Source organism: Bombus vosnesenskii, unplaced genomic scaffold (genome assembly GCF_011952255.1).
Source record: "Bombus vosnesenskii isolate JDL3184/JDL3185 unplaced genomic scaffold, Bvos_JDL3184-5_v1.1 scf7180000013273, whole genome shotgun sequence".
Taxonomy (NCBI): Eukaryota; Metazoa; Arthropoda; class Insecta; order Hymenoptera; family Apidae; genus Bombus; species Bombus vosnesenskii.
Window position 1 is genome coordinate 924,769 of NW_022882931.1, and position 25,612 is coordinate 950,380.

The 25,612-nt window shown below is 46.1% G+C and overlaps 1 protein-coding gene across 2 annotated transcripts in view; it reads left to right on the forward strand.

Annotated features, from left to right (window-relative positions):
- LOC117231751 overlaps positions 1-25,612 on the forward strand; it is a 201,725-nt gene that overhangs the window by 118,035 nt on the left and 58,078 nt on the right. For both annotated transcript variants that reach the window (XM_033490460.1, XM_033490461.1), the window contains exon 4: positions 19,677-19,728. In XM_033490460.1, coding sequence (XP_033346351.1) covers positions 19,677-19,728 — 52 coding nt within the window. The remainder of the gene's footprint in view (positions 1-19,676; positions 19,729-25,612) is intronic.

Here is a 25,612-nt window from a genome sequence, read left to right on the forward strand (position 1 = left end):
ACGCGAGTCAAATCCACGTTATCGCGAGGAGAACGCGCAACCTGTTGAAGCTTGGTTAGACGACACTGTGGCAAGAGCAGCGACGGGGTTGACAAGCGCGTGCTCGCGAGAGCCGCGTCACAGCGGCATTTCCGTTGCGTCGATCTGTCGATAGCTTTTCAACGAATCAATCGGTCGATGGGAGGAGAGTTACCAGGCCACGGAGGACGACGATTCTCTGTGCGATATATCGATGCACTGGCAACCCTTTTCCCGCTTCCTGACTTCGACCCCATGCGTCTGCTCTCGATATCGTGCCACCCCTCCTGTCGACGTCTCGCAAGATCGAAACGACGCCATCTTTCGTGTCAGCCGAGAAAAGCGTCTCCGTTTCCTACAGTTACTGCTATCGCTCTGTATTCTTCTCCCGTACATTCAATAAAAGAGTATAGTAAGTTGTTGGCCACGTGGTGGCCCGACCACAAGCGAAGCGTGCTTCGGATATCGTTGCTAACGCATTCATAGAGTGTTAGAGGGATCACCGATCGTTTTAGTATGGTGTTAAACAGCATCGATTATCTTGATTATTATTCAAATATTATTATTGGCACCCTGTCCGGATGACGGGGCAGAGTTCAGCCAGGTTACACCCTAAACGGCGTCATAAAAGCAGACTACAAAGGGTCCATGCAGTCTTAGCTCGTGCTAGAGAATGTCGCTGGAAGAATGTCGATGACAGTTTATCGTTTTCTATTAAAATTCATGGCCGTCTGCCTTCGTTCTCCAAGAACACTGTAATTCCGTTCCTCGTTGTGGCGGGGGAGAGCGCGGAGGATTCAAAGGGCTTGATTCGTTGCTCGTCTCGGTCGTGACAATTTTCTCAGGTCGACAGAGAAAACCCTTTCGAAACTTTCCCCCCTTTTCAGCATCCACCCCTCGTTCGAATTCTTATCACGCCGCGAACGGCGCAATCTCTGCTCGTTACAATTATTCAGCCCTTTCGTTCCACGCTCGCTCCAAGTCTCGCGGAAACAGCGCTATCTCCTTTACTTCGCGATGAATTTAAGATGAAGAGGAAAGGTGTCCATGTCGATGACGGGGAGGCTGGTATCGTTGAGAACTGAACGCAGGACAGTCTCGATATTCGAAAAGGCGCTGGTTGCAGGAGCCAGGAGCGAACCAACAAATTCGAGGGTGTAGCCTTTCCATTTGTGCGGTGGGTAGCCAGCGACGGAGCCGAGGATCGGGTGGTCTTTAGGTGGAGTTCGCTTCAGGGCAGAGACGGCAGGCGTCGCGGTAGCAGGGTTGGCTCCTACTGGCTCCTAATTGGGAGACCGGCAACTAACTCTCTTAATTACCGCCTCTACTTCCTTGCCTCTCCTCCGTCGACCTCCACCTCCTGCTCCACCACCTTCTCGTCGACCTGTCTCCACCTACTAGCGTTCTCTCTTCGCCTCTTTCTCTGCCTCGTGTTCTTTGCTCGGCTCTTTTCTCCACCAGCTTTCTCCTACGCGTCTCCCTTTTTCCTCTTTCTTTCCTTCTCGTTTCTCCGCTGCTCTTTGGTTTCGCTTCGCCCGTTCTCTTTCTGTCTCTTTCCATCTTTTCACCCTCTTCTCGCCAAGCGAGAACCCTGAAAGCTCTGAGAAAAGTTCCGTCGACTTAATTACATGGAATAATCGCGGGGGTACGGAACCTGGGCCGAGTCGTTGCGTCCATTCCCACATTACGAGATTTCTGATGTGCCACAAAAGAGCCCTTTCCTTCGACAGTCGTCTCGCGCCAGGCCTCGTTTCATCCACGCGAGTTCCACGGACCTGATTAGCTCGACTCATCGCAATTGATTGGGAAAACGCAGCTATCACGACGGCATCCCTTTGTGCCAACAAATTGCGTGTTTACGTTTAACCAGTTTCTGGATGAGCAAGCGAGAGCAAAAGCGGAGTAACGCTAGCGCTCGACAAATCGAGTAATTCAGGATTTTAGAGAATCAACGAATATGGATAGATTCCTAAATGCATGAACATTCTCGGTAATGTGTTTGCGTTAAAGTCTATGTAGAAGCTTGAAATGTTAAAGTTTCGAAGCTAGCGACGCATTTCAGTCGTCTACGCGAGGCTTAAGTTTCTTTTTTAAACGAAGGACAAAAAGCAACTGGAAGTTGTCTCTCTTTGCGAAGTAGAGAAAGAGAGAACGTGTGAAATTTTCACAATGAAAGCTTACGACTGTCAGAGTTGGCAACTTGTTCGCGGGATAATGTCTGTTCCAGTGGTACGCGTTGTTGCAATCGCGTATCTGACACGCGGTGAAATCAATGTAACATTCATGCGAACCCGGGCGCAGATTCCGGTCGTGATATTCACACTGCCGCGCTGCTGCGAATTGTATCCTATAAACATCGTGAAAGTTCACACGACGCGTTCCTCTGAGCGTAACGCTCTCGCATCTTTCTTTGCGCTAACCGTTGTCAAAGCGGTTTTACCAAGTTTACCAAGATCTTTTCCGCCATTGAGAAGAACTAAATTTTAATTAAAAGTGTTATGAAGAAGGCTCTTCTTTAAAGATGTCTTTCCCTCTCTTTCTCTTTCTTTCTCTCTTCTACGAATAGATTGTTCCTCTCCCCTCCAAGAATCTAGATCGCGAGCGAGCGAGCGAGCGAACGAATATCCCAACGAACGAAGTCGTAAAGTTCTCGTTACACGTCATTGTTGTAGAAAGGTTGAATAAGGTGCGAACGAGAGAAGCGGTGTCGGCGGGTGGTGCTCGTAATCTTCAGAAATCTCCAGCTGCCCGTCGACATCTTCATCAACGGCTGCCATGAGGATATCGTCGCGTCGGTCGATCTTACTTTGATTCTAGATCGTGCGCTTCTCGCACAGATCCGTGCCACCCTCTCTCCTTCTTCTTCTTTCACAAAAATACACTGAGATTTTCTGATAATCTTCCTTTGTCCCGTGCCAGGGAGCAGATCTTTCCCCTGCTACCTTCTTCGCAGGAAATAGGAACGTCTTCGGGACCCTTTCGCTCTGGCTCCCTCTCGCATCGTCATCATCTCGTACAGCGATTAGGTTGATCGAGGAAACGATTGCGTCAATTTTTGTCCATATATTCACGAAATTACTGTTTGTTTTCCTCTTCCTGACTATATCACCAGGTTAGCTCATACACGAAACAGCTTCCTTGAGAGTGAATTTAAGATAATGGAACTTACCGCTCGATAGCGCGAGTAATTTAGAAAATTTCAACAGGAAACTTCCGTAAGAGAAATTTCTTATGCTACAACTTCCTTCTAAAAAAAACTTCATTCTTCTTATATTATAAAAACTTTGCCCTTTTTGTAATTGTAATAGAAAAGCTGGTACGATAACTCGAGTATTTACCTAGGAAATTATACATGTACCTAACGTACATCCACAGATTCTTTTTTCAAGAAGCTGCTCAATCATGTACTATCTATATCCTAGATCTATCATTGTCCTAAACATCGGAGAGTGAAGAAGCATTATAAAGGAAATATTAAAGTTTTGTCGAATCTCTGGGCGAGTTTTCAACTTTCTTCGTCTGACAATCGTAAGTAGCTTGCAGTTAGGAACCGTGGCGACGTATCTCTCTATGTACAGTTAAGCTTTTCACATCTATGCGGTCGCGAAGCAGTCGCTATTCGTGGCTTGGTCGATACGAGAAGGAGAGTCTCTCCTCTCCTCTCTAGGATCACGGTATCCCTTGCCCTCGTTCTCGGTCCCTCTCGCGGGAACCCCTGCCAGGGGCCGACAATAGGCCGCAGTAGTTCTCATTTGATTAATAACCCGCCCACAATGAGCACTCCCAGTGACTCTCAGTTGATTAACGATCGCCACACAGCATCACAATGCCGATGATGGCCGTTGCGCGATCCAGCGTGTTCCGCGGATCGGTGATTCACTCCGTTAGAGGAGCCTCGATCCGAGGGGATTGATCGTGGATCACGAGCAATCTGCCTCGCAGAGGAGTCGAACCTGGATCGTGATCAGTCTGCATGGAACGTTGATCCGCGCGGTAAAAATTATCTTCTCTCTATCGTTTCGTGGCTGCAGATACGCTATAATGCAACGGAGTATAACAGATCCCGGAACAGTACGAAGGTTTGAAACGCTGACTAATCGTAGTTGAAAATCCACGTGTAATCTTTGACACCCAGTAAATCTGCTTATAATAAACTACTATCGACTGGAAGTCTTGTTTTGTCTGCTACGTACGTTATCATTAGATCGTGGATATTTCTGCGAATTTACATCTTCGTGAAAACCATGCAAGTAGTAGAAGCTAGAATTATTACGTGTTACGACGAGCACGATATTGTGAATGTTTTGTATATTTTCGCGTATTGCACGTATTCGGGCAATTTTCTTACAAATGCGCAAGAATGTACAGCCTGGTCGTTATAGTCTGTATGACGTAAATATGCAACGTTAAATTTGGTCGTTTCAAACTTTGATTAGTTTTGTACTGCTTTGGAGATTGGATATTCTCTGTTATTTCTTTTTATTCTGATAATTTATCACAACTAACGAAGATTGAATTAATTAACTTTTTATCCATTGGTACATTTCAACGTACTAAAATTCGTTAATACAAAGCTCGCCATTATTTCATCTTCCTAACGATCTAAGCCACTAAATTTATATTCCGCTCGTATATATTGATCCAAGATTTGTCACGACCATCCATGGACAAGCGAGGACACGTGGTTGAAATTCGCGTTGTCCAAGGGTCAACCGCATACGCATATAACATTTTTCGAGGCAGCCACGAAGTTACATCGACGCTGGAGTCCGGTTTCCACACACGTATCCTTTATTTTCGATCGGTAACAGCCGATCCCCTTAGACGTTAAACGAGACGCACCTGATGCTTTCGCGCTTTATTGCCGCGTGCTATGCAGGTAGCCGGAACTCGTTCGCAGCATATTAAATTATACGACCGTTTTTAACTGCTTAATATTTCGCCCATACCGGATAGACAGATTATTTCTATTCGCTCGCCCTTACACGCTTCGACTAGGGAAACTTTCTATTGGCATTCAAAGAAATATTAATCTCCGCCAGTGTATCTACCGAAAGCCTCGAAACGGAGACTCGATCGTTTGCGATTTGCCTAATGCTTCGCGGCGAATGTCATTTTCTCTTCTCAAATGGAAAAAACAAATAGAAATCTGTGGTCTACCGGAAACTGGGTTGCTTCTGCAAGGGTTTACGTAAAAGGCTTCGCGTAACTCGGCGCACGAACAAACAGGTAGCATTGTGGAGTGAATCGCGCGTGAATTGGATCGATGCTCGGTCAGATTTCCAACGAAGATCGAGCGTGGAAAGGAAAGTAGGTGTCTCGTGAGCGAGCTTTTTCAAAGGTTGGTCCGTGCAGTGTCGCGCCGAAGGGAGAGACGAAGCCCCTTCCCCTTGGAACTCTGAGCTAAGATGGCCGCTCTGGGAGCGTATCCTATGTCGTGGGAACGTTTTTACCAACTGGAGCACGACGGGCCCTGGCGAGGGCTCGCAGGAATCCGAGCAGGTAGTCTCACGTGCACGGCTACCTACGGCTTGTGAGAAAAATCGTTTCGGCTGGATTTGCGATGGCGGCTCCTCCTTCCTGGGATTTGGTCCAGGAATACTTCCCGCGTTGCATCCCCGCGCCGGGAAATTCACACCGTCGTCCTGGACATTCTTAGAAACGAATTCTTACGTCTCCCTGGAAATCTTCGAGTTTATTCTCTCCTATATACGACACCTGATATTTTCCTGCGAATCTCTTCTTTTGTACCGGGTGTTTCAGAAAGTTGGTGACAAATATCGTCAAAACGAAAGAAGTCTTAATAAACATGGTCCTTAACGAAATATAGAGAAGCGTTAGCATTTTCTTTTTCCTCTGTCAGTGTCGTACCGATTTTCCGATTATAGTTGGCTAGATCAGGTCGTTTAATTTTATCAGCGAACGTTCTTTAAAAGTTTCTAAAAAGTAGTGGCATATTATGGCAATTTATTTTGTTTCTCGTATACTAATACTTACGTACGAGTGTGTATGTGTTTAATCACATTTCACTCGTATCATCGAAGAGGCGTCACGCTGGAAATCTACTTTCCATTCTGTCCAACGTTTCTTTTCTTTTAGCCGCGAACAAAACGCGTTCGCGCGAACGAATTAACAAAGTCGATAAAACTTGAATGTCAAAGCGACGGAGGGTGGCCTCCCTCGGGAAGCGAAACTGCTTCGCGGCAGGGAAATTAAATGATCTACCTGTTCGGTTCGGCATCGAGCGAGTGCCAGCGTATTCGCGAGCAAAGGTTGAAATCGCATGCGCGCAGCGTCCTCGCGGGACGAAACAAGCGCGAGCCATTTATCCGGTTGCGAACATCCTGCGGTCGATCCGTCGCTGAAAGAATAGAAAGGAATCGTTAAGGGTTGGAGGAGTCGCGAGGAATTGTGTTTCGGCGATTCGATCAATTCCCTGGAGCTGACGCAGGTATTCGCGATATTCGAATCGAGGACGAGGATCGCGCGTTGCTTCGAATGGCACAATAAATCGGTTTCACGCGGCGGTACAATGGCCGCGACAATTAGCAGCGCCCGACACTAATTTGAACTAATTAATGCCGGGGATATACGGGCATGGAGAAAAAGTTTGCAGGTGCGGAGCGGACAATGCTGGCGTATCGGTGAATCATCGATGATACGCTCGTTATTAATAAAATGACGGCACGACTCGGTGGATCGGTTTAATAACGTCTAATTAAGGGTGAGCTGATAATTATCGTTTCGCGGATCTCGGCGTTTCCAGATTCGTGCAACAGTGGCTCTTTTCTTTCTCTGGGTAGGATCGCGTCCGCCATCGTGCAGATCGATAGTATTTTTTTTCGTGTTCCTGCAGCCTTTCGGTTATTCTATATGTTCGTTTCGATTGGCAAAAATACACGCGTGGCAACCACGATCGGAGTTACGAATCGCCGCGCCACGTTGGGCAAAACGGCGTCGAAATGATTAGGACGGTCGAGCAGAGTCGGCGCGCAGCATTGAAATATTTGCTGGAAATTGATTATCGTGGTTGCCGAATGCCACGATATGGAGATGACTAGACGAATCGGTTTTACTCGTACAATCGCGTTAATAAATACCGCAGAGACCAATCCGCGCTAATTAATGCAGATCCGCGAGCGCAGATTATGGAGAATTTGCGTTATTTGACGTTGGACCATAACATCAATGCAGTTCGTTTCATCCACGCGATAAAGAATCTCGGATTATTGCGATGTATATGTGTGCGTTAACATAGCAAGCTAATGCTATTATCGTTTAGACTCGCAATTATTGTTTCGGCGTGTCACGCTTGTATTCATTTCTTTCTTTCATTTCGAATATTTGACCATTTTAGATAATGGTACAGACAATCTTCATATTGCGCATATTTTCAAACTAGCGTTGTACAAAACTAAGTTCGAGAAACTAACGGAATAGCTCTTTTCCCTTTTCCCTTCTTTCTTTACCGACTATAACGAAATGAATAATATAACGAACATATTTGTCAGGGAATGAAAAGACACACGTATAGCTCAAAAACCGAATATAAGCAGAATTTTGATATGAAATCGATTCATAACGTACTGAATCCCAAAACTGTTGCCCTGTAGAAAATTGGACATGTGATTGTCGCGTTGGTCCCCTATAGTCTTCAAATATGAACAAGAGCCATTTTAATTATTATCCGCTCTAAAGATATCGAGTTAACAAAAAATAAAACTGTACAAGTATAGATCGTTGTATTAAGCGATGGGAACTGAAGAAACGGCGGGTATTCGACGAGCCTGGCAACAGACACATAGAGGAGCAATCATAGAGAGGAAAGCAGCCGTGTATAGAGGCTGGTCTGTCTACTGGAGGCGGAAAATCTCGGCGATCGCGGCGGCTTCCGGCGGCGAAGCGGAGGGAAGAGCGAAAGAGACGAGATGGAAAAAGAGGAGAGCCAGAAGAAGTGGTAGACGAAATGTAAATCCACCGCTGCTGTTGCCGCGCCACGAAACCAGAGGAGCAAACGGGGGAGACCGGTGGGAGTGGAACGATGCTTAAATTTCCGATATTTTAACCGGCGGCCGCAACTTACTCGTGCAACAAGTCCTTTCTCCTCGGTTGCCTCTGAAAGCCCGGCTAAGTAATTTCGGTTACGCCATCCGACTCGCGGCTTCCGCGCCACCACAGACGGTTTTCCACCCCCTCGCGACTTTCCTCCCTTTCCTACGTTTTATCCCTTCTTTTCGTGACTCAACCTTGTTCGTTTGTCTATTCGCCTAACCTGTATACCCTATCGATTGCTCGTTCTTATTACAATCTTCTCGTAGCTTTAATTGTTCATTAACTCGTCTTACCATGATCTACAATTTCTTTCAAATTACGTTTGCGTCAGGTAATCTTGGTCAATCAAACGAGTCGATCGATTTCACTATCTTTAAATAGCTCTATTTTTCTTTTGACTTCCTGCAGTGGTCAAAGACTACGTTTATGTAAGGCAACTACTTGGTTGACCGACTGAGTCGATCGATTTCGTGCCTTTCAACCAACACGTTTATATATTAAGGTTCCGTTGTCCGACAATTTATTGTTCAATACGGGGCTAGTATGGTGCTTAAGTATCTCGTCTAGAGTGCAATTTAATTTAGGCATTTCGGTAATTATACTCTCACAGTCATTCGTCCACTGTTTGTACGATTAATTACAGTTGAGACTGCCAGGTTGTTCAACCAAAAATAGGCTAATGGGAAACGTTTTGTTAAACGATCAGAAAAAATGGACCCATCTCGATCTCTTTCTAATTACGATACGTGTCGCGTATCTACGCAGTTGCCACACATTCCGAGATAAGCATTACTTTTATTACATGCGCGTTCTGTTCTACAAATCTCTTCGAAATCGTTCCGCATCGGATTTGAACAATAATTCTATCTCGGTACCCTGGATTGTTGAAAACCAGAAAGAAATGTTCCTAACAAATTTCATTTTGCTCTCCATCCAACCGTTTCTTCCACTGAAACGTTCGAGGAAATTCCAGCAGCGAGTTCCCTGCTCGTACAGACGCGATTGCGCGGCGACATGGGGTTGGTGGGTCCAACTTGTTCCCGAAACTCGGATTAACCGTCGAGAAGTGGAAGTTCGCGGCGGTAGTTCCCAGCAAAGTTCTCCTTCGCGATTCTCCTTCGGCTACGTTCCTCTGCTCTCGAGTTCCACGTGGTGGCGCGCGCGCGTGCTCTCGCCAGCGCTCAGCTTCGGTACGCGAAAAGGGAACAGATGTAGTGGCAGCTCGGTGTTTAGGGATAATTGCGATTGGTCGAGAGGGCAGAACTCGGGACGCTGCCACGCCATGTGTCTACCAAACTACTTGAAAGTTTGCAGCGGCACGACGTGGTCGACGAGAGCCTCCTGCTAATAGCGGTCTCTAGAACAGACCACGGTTCAACCGGCACACGCGTGCGCGCGTTTCACGCGTCACGGATCGCGTTCCACGCGAACTTGCTTATTGGATGCGAGAACGCAACGGGCTATGCGAAAACCCGGCTGAATTGGACGCGACTCATTTACGACATTTTACGTGATTGATGTTCCGAGATTTCTCTTGGAGAAGATCGCCACTTTTTCGTTTACATTGCGCGCTCATTTACCTCTTTGTCGCAGTTCGGTCCGTTTTAGTTTGACGTGACCGCGAATTTGATACGGGTGGAACGAACGAATGGAAACGTACGGTGGCTGAATGCAAGAAGTATCTGCACGTTGCCTTATCTCTCAATCAAGCATATTTTTATCGAAATCCACGTTTCATTTTAATTGTATGAAAAATTTAATATATGTATTTAGACGTTATTCAATACTAATATTGATGAATGTACTATGATACATTGGATTATGCTTAAAGTTTCTTTTTCGAATTTTGTAGTAATTGAACAAGGTGCATCATGCACGATTAGATAAAATAATATATTCGATATAATAATATATTGTTTCTTATAAAACGAAAGAAACTGTTAGGACAACCTAATGCCGTAGCGTGCGAGTATTTTTTGTAGTTTCTGTACGCGGAACGAAATAATGGCGCTTCTTATGTATTTATATGTTTCGTATATTTAATAGAACAGCAGTATTGTACATTTTATACGTCTCTCAAAGAGACCATGCCAATCTATGGATAAGTTTATGTCGCGATTAAGAATATAGAATGCGCGAGATATAGAATTTTCGAAAAATGAGCCAGTGAAATTGGAGAAATTTCAAGGTGGCGAAGGATTTGTGTCAGAGTACGAACGCATTCAGAGATTCAGCCGCGAAATTGAGATAATTAAGATTCCTCTCGTTGCCAGGCCAGCTCGTCGAAATCTGCATGATTACGCTCGGTGGCACAGGTGGCGGAAAAAATGTTCCGTGCCAGGCTGAAAGTGAATACGGTGGCCGGGGCCGGCAATTTATTTCGCTAATGCAGCCGTGACGAATCCATTCGGCGACGCGAGGCTACTAAGAACGAAGAAAGACGCGCCCGACAGTGGCGAAACGAGAGAAAGAGAAAAGCGCAAGGTATCTCTCCTCTCGGCGCCAACAAAATGCATTTCGCGGGCTGCTCGTCGGTCTAGCTTCTGCTTTGGAAACGTATCTCGTATCTCGTGATCACAGAGAATTAACAGAGCCAGTTTCGGGGCTCGTTTTCAACGTTGAACGTCGTAGAATCACTCTTTCCCGGTATATTCTATATCCTTTTCGACCTAGAAATCTTCTACGGTTGATTTAGCATCCATTTTATTCCTCTCTTTCCCCGTAATCGTAAGCTTCAGCTACTTTTTCAATCGATGTAGTGTATTTTCACAGTAATTTCCCTATTCTGCTTCTTTTGTTTTTGGTCGAACTAGGTGAGGAATTTAATGAAAAACTTTTCAACGAAGGGTGAAGGGACTTTCGATAATGACGGACTGGCTGAACAAATTTCGAGTGTATTTAAATTTAAAGTAAAAGTGTTTGAGTTTATTCACTGGATTAAATTCAGTATAAGTATGTATAAACTACAGCATTTAATTAGATTTTTCTCATTTGTATTGGAACATTGACTGTATCCTCGATTATTAAGTTATCCTGTACCTTTTTTGACTTAGAAATCTTCTATGATCGATTTAGTATTCATTTTGTCCAACCCTTTTCGTAATCGTAAGTTTGAACTACATTTCCGATCGTGCATTTGCAATAATTTTCCTATTCTGTTGTTTTTGTTTCTGGTCGAACTATGTGAGAAATTTAATGAAAAAGTATCTAACGAAGGGTGGACGTACTTTCGATAACGGTCGAATAATTGAAGAATAAACTTGGAAGATATTTAAATTTGCTGAGTTTATTCACTGATAATCGAATCTAATACAAACGCTGTATAAGCTACTGCGCTTAATTAGATTTTTCCCATTCGAATTGCAACTCTGACCGTATGCTCCATCATTTCGTCACTTCGTTTCTTCGCGATTCGTTTTATCGCCAAGAACAAACAAGAAAGATTCGAACGACTGAAAGTCACGGAGGCGACAACCGTATCGGGCAGCAGAGTAAAAACATCACGAGCCACGGGCAATTATTTAAAGTAGCGGGGAAAATTGCGTTTCCTGTAGAGTCAATGAATGTTCGATGGCAGTGGAGATCCAGCGAAACAGGTCAATGCACCGATCCTGAAGCCGGTAACGGCGAGAGCAAACGTTTGCCGTTACCCAATCAAGCCAGCATAATGCCGGTCTCGTATACGCGCGGCCAAACAGCCTACGGGGGTTTCACGATACACCATATGTACCAACACACCCTCGTGTTTGGCCGCGCCATTGGAACCCCCGGTAGCCGCGATTCGAGTTCTCGAGGAACGGGCTCGAAGCTGACGGGATCGACCACCACCTGGTTGCGCAGGTTCGTTCTCTACACATAAACACACACGCGCGCACTCACACACACAATCACGCGTACGTACGTTGGAAGTTGCGCGCGGGCCATGCACACGAGCAACGCCAATATTTTGCTAAGGTTATGTTTGCTGGCCGGCTGATGTACTGGCACAGATTGGATTTGAAGTTTATAGGGCGGAAATTCTTTAGGGAGAGCCAGCCTCCCCCGAGGTTTCAGAAGGTAAACGCGAGCACAGGCCCGCGCGACCAAATTCTTCGGAAAGCTGCTCGTTCTCGGCCGAGGGCGTGCTAGTTAAAAATTCATCGCGCTAAGTAATTCTCTTTGCTTTGCTCTTGTGCCGTTGATGACGTTTTAGGGAGTAGGGGTAGGTTCGAGGAGTTTCGAAAGAATGTCACCGAGGCAGCAGAGGGTGGGAATGTGAGCGGAGTGAGTCTGTGCAAATTCAGTGTTTCATGGATGTATAACTAAAGAAACGAGATGCTAAATCGTTGTATTCTCTCGCCTGTTATCGCAGATATTTTCTTCTGGTTATCTCGTACGTTTATGTAAAAGACGATTAATTGTTTATTAGTACGATCTCGAATATCGTGTACTTTCCCTCGAATCGTAACAGCTGATACGCGCGTAAGAATCGAAAACTTTTAGTACTTTTGTAACTATGAGACGCGATATAACTCAGCAATCGTTCACAAGCAATGGTGGAGTTATGAAACAAATTGCTCAACCATGGGGCCGTTTTTCTTTTTTAAGTAGAACTTTCTATAAAATTTGAATCTAAGGAAATACAAATACGATTTATTTCTAACAAAACTGACACATCGGATAAGAAGAACGGAGACGCATAACCAAAAAGTTGTTATATTTACGCGATCAAGAATTCGAGCGACGGGTTAATTCGTCTGAACGGAAAGTCAGATTTGCTCGACCTAAATATGCCAGTAGTTTAAACTACCTTTGTCCTTATCTGCAGTGTTTAGTCAAATTCGCACGTACTATGTGATACACGAAATTTCCAGATCTATATAGAAACGCACAGTCCAATAAATAAGCGAGAAGGGACAGAGATAACGGCGTGAGTCGACTTAACGACGACGATTACGCGATGCCATTAACGGCTTCCAGACGAGAGCCGGGTTCCATCGTCCAAGAGGGCCGACAGGTACCATTATTTCATAATCACGCGGCTGCCGTCATTAGACACGTATTCCTGACAAATGACAAGTGAGGACTAACGAACAGAACAGCCTCTTCTTTACCGAAAGTTACACCTTCGATCTACCACGATCGTGTAGGGGTCACGCATCGCCCGTGGTCGCATTAAACATCCTACCGAGACGTTTTCACGGCTCGAGAGGACCCGAGAGGTTGTGTCGCGATCATAGTCCTCCGTCGCGGTGAGAAGAAGGGAATGATAGGCGAGCCAGAGAGAGAGAGAGAGAGAGAGAGTTATTGATGATGCACGAACACGGACATCGCCGGATACCGGCTAGTAACGTAAGTCCCGTTTCATCCATCAAGCTAAGGACTCGGCTTAATATCCCCGGCGAACGAGAACGTGGCTCTGCATTTCTAATTCCTCGTCTCTGCGTCTCTGCTCCGTGAACCTCGTCGTTTTTCCTTTTCCTTTTCCTTTTTTCGGCGTTCACACTTCCTACGTATCTTTGCATCAACGATGTTAATTGTATATTGGAATATCTTGAATCGATGAGATTCTTCGAAAAGTATACTTCGTTCTTCATAGCGCAGCGAGTATCGCATATTTGAAGACAGACTACTCTACGAAACCTCTGGTAGAGTGGTACTCTACGAGGATGTGCCCACTTGGTATTCAATTTTACTCGCAGGTAACGACAGGTCTTAATAAACGATAAGTAAAATCAACGAGCATAATATACGAATTTCTTGCTAGAAACATTATATAAGTCACATAAACGAATTATATTTTCATTTTAATCGACGACGTATCTCCATTTTGCTCCACTTTGGCTTATAAACGAAGTGAAATTCGTATCGATATCGTGTTCGGTTAAAATCATTTTAGATATCGCTGTTAGAATATAATATGCAAATTTCTGACCGATGCAACAAGCTTGACTATTCTGCGCGTAGTTGAGGCTTGAATTTGTTCCAGTTTGAAGCTAGATTCAAGAGGACATCAAATTTGACATTTGATAATTTCTTTGTTCATCGATAGGGCAAAGTGTCAGGAACAAAATGACAGATACAAAAGGAGCTAGAAGGAAACGTCGAAACAAAGGGGCTGGATTGTCCGAGCTGGGAGAGGACAGGCAGAGTCGGCGCGAGTTCCTCCCGCGAAATGATTTGGAGTACGAGACCGATGCACGCGGCACCGCGGTATAATTACTGGTCGTATGTATCAGACACGCAATCAAGAATGAATTATCGCGGAACCACGCCTCCTGCCAGCGCTCAACCGGGCACAACAATGCCGACGCATCACGAGCAGCGACCCGACTGTCGATGATGTGTGCTAATAGTCCCCCGTGGCTTTCGCCCACAGTATCCAGATCCCGTGACACGATTTTTTCCGCTCCTAGCCCGCGGCCATTCACTCTTCCTCGTCTGGTCGCCGCGAGATGAAAACGCGTTTACGAAGCCTCTCTAGCCTGTACGTATGGTAAAACATCTCAAACACAATTATCTCGTATTTCGAGATACTTCTGTATCGAGTCGTTCGAGAAGTTTGTAGCTTTTTGGAAATTCCTCGTATATTCCATAGGAAATTTCGATAAGATTGGAAAAGGTTAGCCTGTTCTAGATTTTATCAAATAATACAATTGGAAGAAATTCTGTTCCCATTTAATCTTCTAAGTGATCGGTAGAATTATCAAAAGTCTGATAGCGAAAGTCTAATACCGAGCGAGATAATGGACACTAATTTATAGACTTGCTTGATTTTATTTAATTTACTAAGTGGCAAAAATGGGAATCTTTTTTTTTAATAAGAAAATATTAATAAAACGTATGAAATGTTCGGTGTACCGGGAAGCGATATTGATTTCGATTAATTTCAGGGGTTGAGAGGATCCGATGGAGAGGAGTCGGGTGTAATCATAAAAATAGAACGATATTTAATTCGACATGCCGGATACGTTGTAATTGCGTATTTCGTCGTGCCTCGGGGCAATTAATTAATTGTTTAATCAGCTTTCAAAATTGTTTAATTCGCTCGCCATAATTTCATTTAATATTCATAATTTGATTTATTATGGATATTCCGTGATAAATTCGCTTGAATTTTATGTGGCAAAACAATTTCTACACGAAGCGTCGCTTACAGAATCCAATTTGTTTACCATTTCTCAGCATATTCCACAATCACGTTTAATCTACAAATTCTTAATTCGATCAAATGACATAAAATCTAATCGTATCATCCCCGCGATAATTCGAGCGACTTCGTTGTTAGTGCAACGTGTTAAACTTTCGAAAGAAAGGATTTCCTCTTTCTTCTCTCTTCGCCATCGTGGCATAAGAAACCACCAAAAGGTGCTCCTGAGAGCTCGTAGAAGAAAGTACGCGCGTTCCATGCCAGCTAAGATTTCGTATCGCCGAATCCAGCAACTCGTAGAACCTCCAGTTTTTTCCCCCATCATCTGGAACGTTGCCGGATGACCCAGGCCAGTCTCGACCCATAAAACCCGAAATAACTCTTGGTCCGAACCTCCTCCTCTGCCACCCTGTTCGGACAATATCAGGCTAGGGGTGGGAGGGGGCGGGAATCGCGCACAGGAAAGGAAGACGAAGGGTGGGTACGCAATAAATTCGCAATTTCCTTATTACGGGTAATGCCCCGGTCGGCGGGTGAGCTCGCATAAATATCCCTGGTTCCGGTGATCCTGTGACTTCCGGTCAGCCGCAATGACTTACGCTAGTCGTAGGGTAGATCGGGGGGAGGGTTGTAGCAGCAGCTAGCCAACGAACCAGCCAACCATCCCCGCGCAGAGAAAAGCGGGTGGACGGGGGTGTAGGTTTCGAGCGGGTTCGCAAAAGAGGGCGATGTTCGCGATGGAATTTGTCCCCGACGGTTCCGCCCTCGGATGACCACTGATAAATTTACTAGATTCTCCTTTCTGTTCTCTTTTTACCGTCGTGCCTGTTACATCCCTTTTTCTCGTCCGCCCTTCGTTCTGCTTTTTCCTTCATTTCTGCGTACACTCGTTCTACTGGCAGCTGATTTTTCATTTTTCTTCTTCGATGTGTGTGATACGAAGCTGGATAATCGGTGTCCCTGTATTCGATAGCTGACGAAAGTATTTGAATACTCGTGGATCTCTCTTAGAAATACCTTGTACGTGTTGTACGAGACGTTTTGAAATTTCCTTCACTACGATGAAAAATCGCTATCTATTGTAATTTGAAAGCAGTGTATGTCCATTTTTGTCAATTTCAATCATCGAGGAGACAGGGCATTTGTAGAAATTTTCGTGAATATGTGTATTTGAAACAATGTGGGACGATTTGAAATTTCACTAACACCGTAATGAGGTCCGGCTATCACGATCATATCTGTAAAATGTGAAACAAATTTGAAAATGTACCTACTTAGAGGAAAGTTACGAGATATTTAGCGTAAATGTTCAAATACTTGCACGAGCCACTGTATCTTGGATCAGAGTTGAAAGAAATTTCTGAAACGTGCATCTACGGTAGTGGTTTGCAAGTTGACGTGAAAATTCGTGGAAAGCGGTCTTCGACTGTCGCGTTTAGGTGGTGGGGTCGTTTGGCATCGGTTTTGTTTGTCCCATCGTTTTGACGATTCGCCTCGTGGACGACAGAAGTTGGGAAAAGCGGGGGAAAACGCGAGAAGCCTGCAACCTGGCGTTCCTCTCCCCGCATCGTCAAACCCCTCGTCGTTGCGCAAACAGAGGAGAAACTTTTCCATATGAGAAATTGTGCTCGACCGGCTTTGCGAAATTTTTGGACCGTTCCTCTTTTCGTCTTCCTCTCTTCTCCCACTCTTTTCCCTCTCTCGATACGCTTCGAGACGCGGAGTTTAATTCGTCGAGTAGCTTTGATCCTCGCGTCGTCGTCACGGGCAGGCAATAACCTTAATTGCTTTCTTCCGTGCGCTTTATTTTTCACGGCGCATTAAAACTTCCCCCGGTGATCAAACGTCGAAAAATCATCTCGGAACTATTTCACGTCGTCGTCTTATCGATAATTAATCTGTTGAGTGGGTAGTTTCTCGACGCGGAACATCGATTACCAGACCGTAACCAGGCCTCTAAATCAATAACTTACACTCTGTTTGCTATAAACTTTGCCAAACGAGCCGCGAGATAAATCTCGTTTCCCCGATTAACAAGTAGATCGGTCGCGTTATTTTCAAAGCTGGCTACGTAACAAGTATCCCAGAGCCGTCGTAAAATTTCACCTCGAACGCGGTGTCCGAACTGTGCACCCCGTTAAATTACCCCTCGTTGTGCTCCCAACAGTTTCCATAAAACACCGGGCATATATTTATCCACGGTATCTCTCCCCAAGGTACGATCGTTCCGACAATCTGTTTCGTTTATCGCAGCCATCCCCCTCCCCCCTCGTCTCTCCCAGTAGACTCAGCCACCCTCTCCTTCATCCGGAACTCGCCTCCGCCACGCCTAAACATCCGAGTCGAGATGATTTTTCGTCGTCTCTTTTCTCTTTTTGCGGAATTTCGCCCTCTTAAACCGACCCTTTCCACCGTCGAAGCGATGGTAGGTTGGAGACACCGAGACCAGGGAGAGAGGGTGAAAAAAAATGGGTGTCACGCTCCAATAAAACAAGCAATATCGCGATGTCCCGGGGCCAAAGAGGTCCCGGGTTATCCTACGGGGGGTCCTGACTCCCGGTGAGCGTCCCAAGGTATATTGCTCCCGGATCATCGCGCCTGCATCGCATTACGGGGATGATATCACCCTTTTCCACACGTACGAACGGACACGCACGCGCCGACTTATATTCTTCTCGGCACAATGCGGAATCGCCGGAACGACGCGGGATAGGACCGAGTATGAGAAACGTGCGGACTGTCTGCGAATTTCCGCGAACACCGCGTGAACCGTTTTGGGGAAGGGGGCGAGCGGCAAGGAATCGGTATATTGCGAACTTAATATAATTCCTTTGTACCGACTCTTTCGCTTGCGATTCTTCCAGCACCGTCGAAAGGAATCGCAGCAGGTTACGGGATTTTACTGGAATATCGTACCATTTTCCGTAAGGATGGAGGCGTAATTATGAAAATTCAGAAGGTAATTATGTCTGTACTTGCAGTTGGTCAGGGTACGGAGAAAAAAATGTTATAGACTGGTATTGTTCCCCTTAATTAAGATTTCCTGTCTGCCACGTCAAAGCTGTGGAAGATCCATGTATTTGCCATTTCTGTCTTTCTTCGTTCGATTTAAAATACACAGTCCTTATTTCATAATACACCTGTAGTACATAACTTTACTTGAAGCATAAAATCGCGGCAAATTCGAATCGTTATTAATTCGATTTTATTAATTTTTCTGCTGCATTTACGATTTCGCAGGTAGAAAATTCATAGTATTGTATTTGTCGAGATAAGAATATGAAATCATGATACGTAATCTGTGAAATGTTGTGGTCTTTAGCTTAATTAATCGAACAAAATGGATCATATACAATTCGATAAAATTGTTTCCTCGTGAAACGAAAGAAACTTTTGGGACAAGCTAACGCGTATGCTCTTTATTCAAAGAAAGTTTCAAACAAAGAAACAATCCTTAAACGCTTTATCAATTTCCTAATGATTTTTCGAGTTCGTCTAAATTTCCGTAAATGTTCCGATACCCAAAGTCGACGATCTACTGTACATCGACAACTTCGACACTTAGCGATGGTAAGACTACAAAAGAAGGGAATCCATAGAACAGTACCAGCGGCTGGTGAATTTTCGGGCACGGCGGTTTAATCAATCTAATGAATCTTTTCAGTTAGAGAGGAGCCGATTTGGATGGGAGGTGGGATTAGAGTACGAACGAACCGCGCGTTTCATTAAAGGACGCTCGCGTGCAATCGATTCATGCACGTCTCGCGGAGCGATAAATGCCCTCGACACAGAAGGACAATCGCTCCGACGTGCCGCAGCCATTGATACCTTTAGGGGGGTGGCTGGCAGGAAGGAAGAAAGAGAGACAGCGATGCGAGCCCAGCTATCGGGATAAAGGCCCGATCACGCGTGTAACGCGCGGATTATTAATCGCAGAATAATTTGACGCCCCGACGACAGAGGCGGTGACGTGCCCCCTGCCAGCTCTCACCCCCTGCCGCCGTTCTTCATCCACTACGTGCAACCACCTCCACAGCCACCTCCGTTCCGTGGCGACGCGGAACGTCGGGCCCAGTTATTGGCTTCGCAGATTTGCGCTAATGTGTCTTCCGATAGTTCATAACGCTCGGTGCTTGGGAATCTGGGGAGATGATTCGACCCCTCTGTCTCTTTCGCTCTCCTATCGCGAGTTCGTGGTTCACGGGACCGTGAACTCGTAAACCGGTGCTCCTCTGAGTGGAAAACGCACAGGAAACGCATAGAAGGGTGGGCGGGCAAGGGAGGTTGAAGAAGTTCCGAGGAAGAAGGTTAGTTACTCGGTTGTTCGCTGAAAGTTTTCGGATCATGAGTAATTCTCGCGATGGAGATTTTTTTTTTTTTTTTGCAAGAGAGGAACAGCGAGGTTGGAGTGAATTTGTTGAGTTCCAGTTTCAAAGTTTCGCTCGGAATTAATTCGTGCTTATTCTTTTTGTTGCAGCAACGGCGACACGATCCGACGCTGTCGGCGAAAGGCATCCGCCAGCGGAGCTGTACGTAACGTTTTATTTTTGGCTTTATACGGTGTCTCGCGGCGTCTTGTGCCTTTGCCATCCTCCGTAGAACGTTAGGAGAATTGCTGATGGGCGATCGATCTCGGCTTCTTCGCGCCTCTCGCTTCGCGAACTTCCACCAGAACAATGCGTACATGTTCCTCGGAGACTGTGTTAACTGTCGCGATTCCATAACAAGAAATTGCAGAAACAGCACGTGAATATAAAGATACCAAAGGAGAGAGGTTAAAAATATTAGTCGATCTAAGTCTACGTTTCGGTTCTTCGCGGTCGATGAGAAGATAAAAATCGTGAGTCGCGCTCTCCTGCCGAAAATACGCCGGAGCGTCGTGAAACTTTAACGCGACGTAGAGATACGATTTCGCTAAAATTATATGAAAAACGCGATAAAAAGAAAAAAGAAAAATAGGAGGAACTCGCTGGCAACCCGATCCATAATCCCGACGGAAGCCACGAGCGAAGGTGAGGAGCGTGGAGGCCAAGGAAAAAGCAAGGGAGGCTAAAGGGTAAGCAAGCGAGCCAATGTTTAATGGAGGCTTCCCGTCGGCCCCTTGCCGCTTCTTCTTCTTTGGCCGCGTCTTCGCGGCGATGTCGGTGGCAGTCGAGGTTGCCGGTGGAGGCGGTGGACACGTCATTTATCTTTCACCCTTCCTCCTGCTGGAGCACGTTCTCCACCTCTCACCTCCTACCTCCGTCCACTGCTACTCTTGGTGGCGCCATCTTGGCAACTCCCACTCTCCTTTTCTCCTCTGCTGCTCTCTCTGCCCTTCTCGGTTCTCCGCTGTTCGGCCTCGTACGCTCTCCTGCTTCTCCGTGTCCCCATTTGCCTCCTTGTCTCGCCTCCAACTCCCTAACGTGGAACAACGTCTGACTTTCTCGCTCGTTCCTTCGTTCCTCCTCGGCCTTCTCTTTGTTTCTCTCATTTTCCGCCTCCATTCTCTCCGTCTCGTCCCCTCGGACCGCCTCACGGCCCCCGTCGCTCCTCCAGCCACGGCCAAGAACCGTTTTCCCCTGCGTCTTAAGCTGCGTGCCTGGAATAGTTGGCAATTATTCGGCACAGCCCGCGATCCCCTTTTCTCCGTTCTTGCTCGCGTCTCTCCGTCTTTGTTTCCGCCTTTTCTACGTAGCTCCTTTCCAGCGTCGACATCAACGTCCGAAAGATAGATGGAGCAGGATCGTAGAGGTGGTAGCGCGCGATGAATATTTATCGATAGTTGCCGCGTTTCCATCCGCGTTTCCAGCCCCGTCGATCGTCGATGATATCGAGCCGCGATAAGCACACCCAAAGACAAAACAGTTTTCATGGTCGGTGACGGATCGGGAAAATAACTGTAACGTGCCTCGACCATGCCGAGAGCTCGACGAAATTTTTATAATCCTATTCAATCAGTCCGTGTACGAAACGTTTCGAAATTTCATTGATGATCTTTTAGTAGGCGTAGTCGAGACACTGGAACGTTCTTCAAGAACGCGTCTCTAGTCTGAAACTCGCAGCACAAAATTCTCCGCGAAGATTCTCTTCGGACAGAATTGACTGTCAGAGACACGATGAAGAGAATCTCGAGAGATTCAAAATTCTCCAACTATATGTCTCCTGTGGAAATCTTTCGCGCGGCTTTTCATTCGCTATCTTCCTCTTAATAGACTCTCGACCATCTAATTCGGGTGCAACTAAAATCGCCTAAATTGCCACGCGAAACCCATCGAATCGGTTGAGCCAGTACGCCACTCGAAAAAATGGTCCTTTGGGTCGCGGAATTTCCAAAGCGATAACGAACCTTTGGCACACGGTATCGAAACCCGGAGTTCGTTAAAATCCCCGGAGGTAGGCGGTGACGAGCGGCTCGGGGAGTGCAATTACACGACGTCCTTTTTTAATCGGGCCAGGACACGGGGTTACCGTTAATTACGGGCGTGCGGGCACAGGACGATGCGAATTTCGAATTACCCGTGGATAGGCTTTGTTCGCCGCTTTGCCATTGTGCCCGTGCCGCCCCCCTTCTGTCCACCGGTGTCCACCCCCGCGCGCTGCCCCCGATGGCTTTAAAACCATCCGCTACTGGTAAACGCGTCGCAAACGAACTTTCGGCCACCATTGTCGACCGCCTGGATGCGTCGCGGGATTTTAATCGCGGCTGCGCGCCGAAATTTCCCGCTCGTGGCTCCGTGAAAACGCGCCCGCTGCTGCCACCGCCGCTGCCGCCGCCGCCGCCGCCGCTCTCTGATCGATGCGCCCGCTGATGCGTGGATCCGAACGCGTCGCTTTGATACTCGAAACAGAGGCCTGCGTCGCCCGCCATGCGATCATTTTTAATTGCGAATCATCGATGCGATGGGAGGTTGTATTTTTGGAGCAGAATCTATATATCACGTGTTCGTCGATCGCACAATGTATTTTCATACTCTCGCCGTGATCTTGCAATCAATTTTCGTATCTCGATCCTGTTCGTGTTTAAACAAGGAAGAAAACTTTTAGCGGGCACCTTGAGAAAGATTTTGATGTAAAATCGTAGTGGAAAATTATATCTATTAACAAGGATTGTTTAGCGTTTTTCTGAAATTTTTTAACGTTAGAAAGATATGACTCTCGAGTCGAAAATGACTCAGAGAGTTAGTTGATTAGATGACCGATTAGAAGATAGGAGAATTATTTTGCAGTTTCAATGGTAGTGATTTGATATCGCAGCTTCGCGATATGATTTAACACTTTGCTATGTTTGTTATTCCGAGTTTTAATCCGTACACTACTTTTAAAATTAATTTCATCGATTCTTTTGGATTAGTTTCTAATTTCAAAGGAAACAAATTCCTTCGATTTTTAAGTTGCAAATTTTCAAGATTTCTCAAATACCAATCGCGTTTCTGAATAGTGAAATTTACCAAAGGCGGAGCCGATCGATTAAACTTTCGAGAACCTCGTACATCGTTGTCCATGCTCACACACTGAACGAGAATAAATTTAAACAGCAAGTAGGTTACAATCGAATTGTTCAGCGAACTTGAACTGCGTGTTTTATTGCACATTGTGAAAGTTGAAGTGGCATTGTTCAATCAAACTAGTTTATCAACAACCAGTTGCTCGATCAAAACTACCATCGAACGTGCAACTTGTTTACGCTAAAATCTTATTTATTCCTGAATTTCTCTGCTTCGTGTTGACCGAAAAATAAAAATGTTCCCTCTGAAAGAGAAGTTGTGCGTGGCTGAGGATCGCAAAAGCCGGTTTTCTCGCGAAAAATAAATCGCCTCCGTTCGCGACGAGGCGGTTGGATCACGAGTTTCCACAGGTTTCGCTGGGTATTCGGTAGTCCAGGCACGTAGCCCAGGGCCCTCTCGTGGAATATTAGCTGGTAGTTGGTTCGAGCCCACATTGGGTCGAGCTCGCGAACGACAGACGTGCATACCGTATTAAGCCCCCAGGGACTTTGCTGCCGCGTTACCAAACACCGACACACTCCACGTGTGTCCGCCGTGTCGGCCAGCTTCAACACGCGCGCACGAAAGCGCACACTAACGGCCGCGAAAGTGTCTGCGCTGCCGCGTATATCGGCGCACAGTGTGCAAATACTCCGGTATTCATGAATCCCCGGTACTCGCCCACGGGAAATGCACGCTCGACCACCGCGAGATCGACTCTTACCCGGGTGCCACCCCCGCGAAACATAACCTTGGTCCGCTGGACGCCACGGCGACGTGAATTCGTCCCTCGAAATAAATACCAGCCTCTTTCGTTGGCAGATCAACGTTTTGACTAGGTATTGTTGGTCTACACACGTACACAGAAATTTGTATTTTTGCGCCAAATTTACGTATTTATTACATTAGAATACGATTCTCTGTTGCTGGTAGACTACTGTGGCAGGTTTTCACTGGATATTGTGCATCTATGAGACTCCGTGAGCCGAATGTTTCTTGTTTTACGTTATTTCACATGAAACAACGTGTGTACACCAAAATGCGATTTATTATCATTAGCGAGTCAACGTTTGGACTAGGTTCGCTGAGCTATGCATGTTTCACGTATTGGATATTATGCGGTTCTTTATATTAAATCTCTATTTTGCGCTAAATTATAATACGTATTCATTATAATAAATTCGATTGCCTGTAGTTGGTAGATCCACGTTTTAAATATATTTAAGCAACGCAATAGTTCAGCGAACATCATGAGATTCCATCTACTAAAGTTTTATTTTACTGAACATTAATTTATATTTATTTCATTGTAGCTTATTTGGTGCGTGTTTCGTTAATTATCCTGCGAAATTCGAAGCAGCCCGATGCAAACCGAACCGTTCGCAATTCTCGGGAACGCGATTCTCTACGATGTTGTTAGATCGATCGGCTTGACGACAAGATTTTGAAACGCAGTTGCAGCTAGGAACCGGACTCAAAGGGTGGCGATGCGATTCTCCCCAGCGCGAATTAACGAAATGCTTTTCACGCGAGAGGCTCGGTTACAGAATGAAAGGCGAAACTCGTCGTTGTCACGGATAGGAATCGGCGTCGAAGAGGATAGGGGGGCAGGGCGGGGGTTGCAGGGGGCGAAGGTTTCCGCGGCGAAGCGTCGACGATCCAGGTCGACGAGTGGCAATTAGGCAAATGAATAATTTCCACTGAATTAAGCCAGACTCGCTCGACGAAAAAGGCGATAATGCGAAAAGCGACGTAAATAGAAAGAGGAGAAAACGGGACGAAGAGGTGAAACGTGGAGACGAAAGAGATGGAGCTGTGGGGGCGGGACGTGGGACGAAGGGAGAAACAGAGAGACGTTGGAAGGGCAAAGGGACGGGGGGATAGAGTGAAAAGTGGCGGAACTAGCGAGGAGAGAATCGTACGAGATGAAGGGTGAGAAGAGGTTGAGCGCACGTGCATCCACCCTTCACACGTGTACAATTTTCAGCTGTGTACAATTTTAGCTGTATACACGGCGAGGTTACACTGTTCTTCGGTATCCAGCGTGGATAAATGTGTCCTCCTACCTTCGACCTACCTTTCGCGTGCACGGTTACTCGACGGCGCGCGCCGCCGTTCGCGGGAAAAGGGAGAAAGGAAGAAAGAAGGCAACGGCGCAATCAAACGTCAATCCCAAGCGAGTAATTTTCAAGTAATTTGTTTCCACGACGCTGGAAAAATGTTTCGTTTTACGTCGTTTTGCCGGCACGTTCTCGCGCCTTACTTTCAATCGCAGTCGCGTTGCTGTTGCAGCTCTCTCTCTCTCTCTCTCTCTCTCTCGCTTCCGTTCCTTCTCTGCGAGGACATTCTAAGAAATAATTACGGAAACGGGGTTCGCTCGGACGGAAATTTCATCGTTTCCAGCAGCCAGCAGCGAAGAATGAAACACGCCAGCAGAAACTAACATCGAAACGAGAATCGCGTTCGATTTAACGTCTTGATAATTAAACATCCGGAAGAAACGTGTTTTCGTTGAAAACAATCGGTGAAAACTGCGTCCTTTCCTCCGTACCGTTACGACGTTTTCTTTCGTCGAAAGGTACTAACGGGAGAGATTGCAACAGGAAATATGTAAAGCAAAGCAGCAACGATTTGCTTCTTCCATCCCTTTTTTCAGGCACGAATGTCTCCATGTATCTCGACATCCCTCGCAGAGCCTATGACTTACATCCAGCCTGGATTTACGCGCGATATATTTGTTTTAAAGTCCCGGATTCCCGTGCTCCGTATCCGTTCCCGCCCCATTGCCTGGTTTGTCGTCTTTTTCGCCGTTCCCTCCGACTACTCGTGCCCGTCGTCTCATGTATTTATGAGGGCGGGAGGGCAGAAACGTAGGGAACGTGTGCGGGAGTTATGGCCCGAATAAGTGCTCTCGACCTCGGACAGGGATTCTCAAATGGGAAGGGAA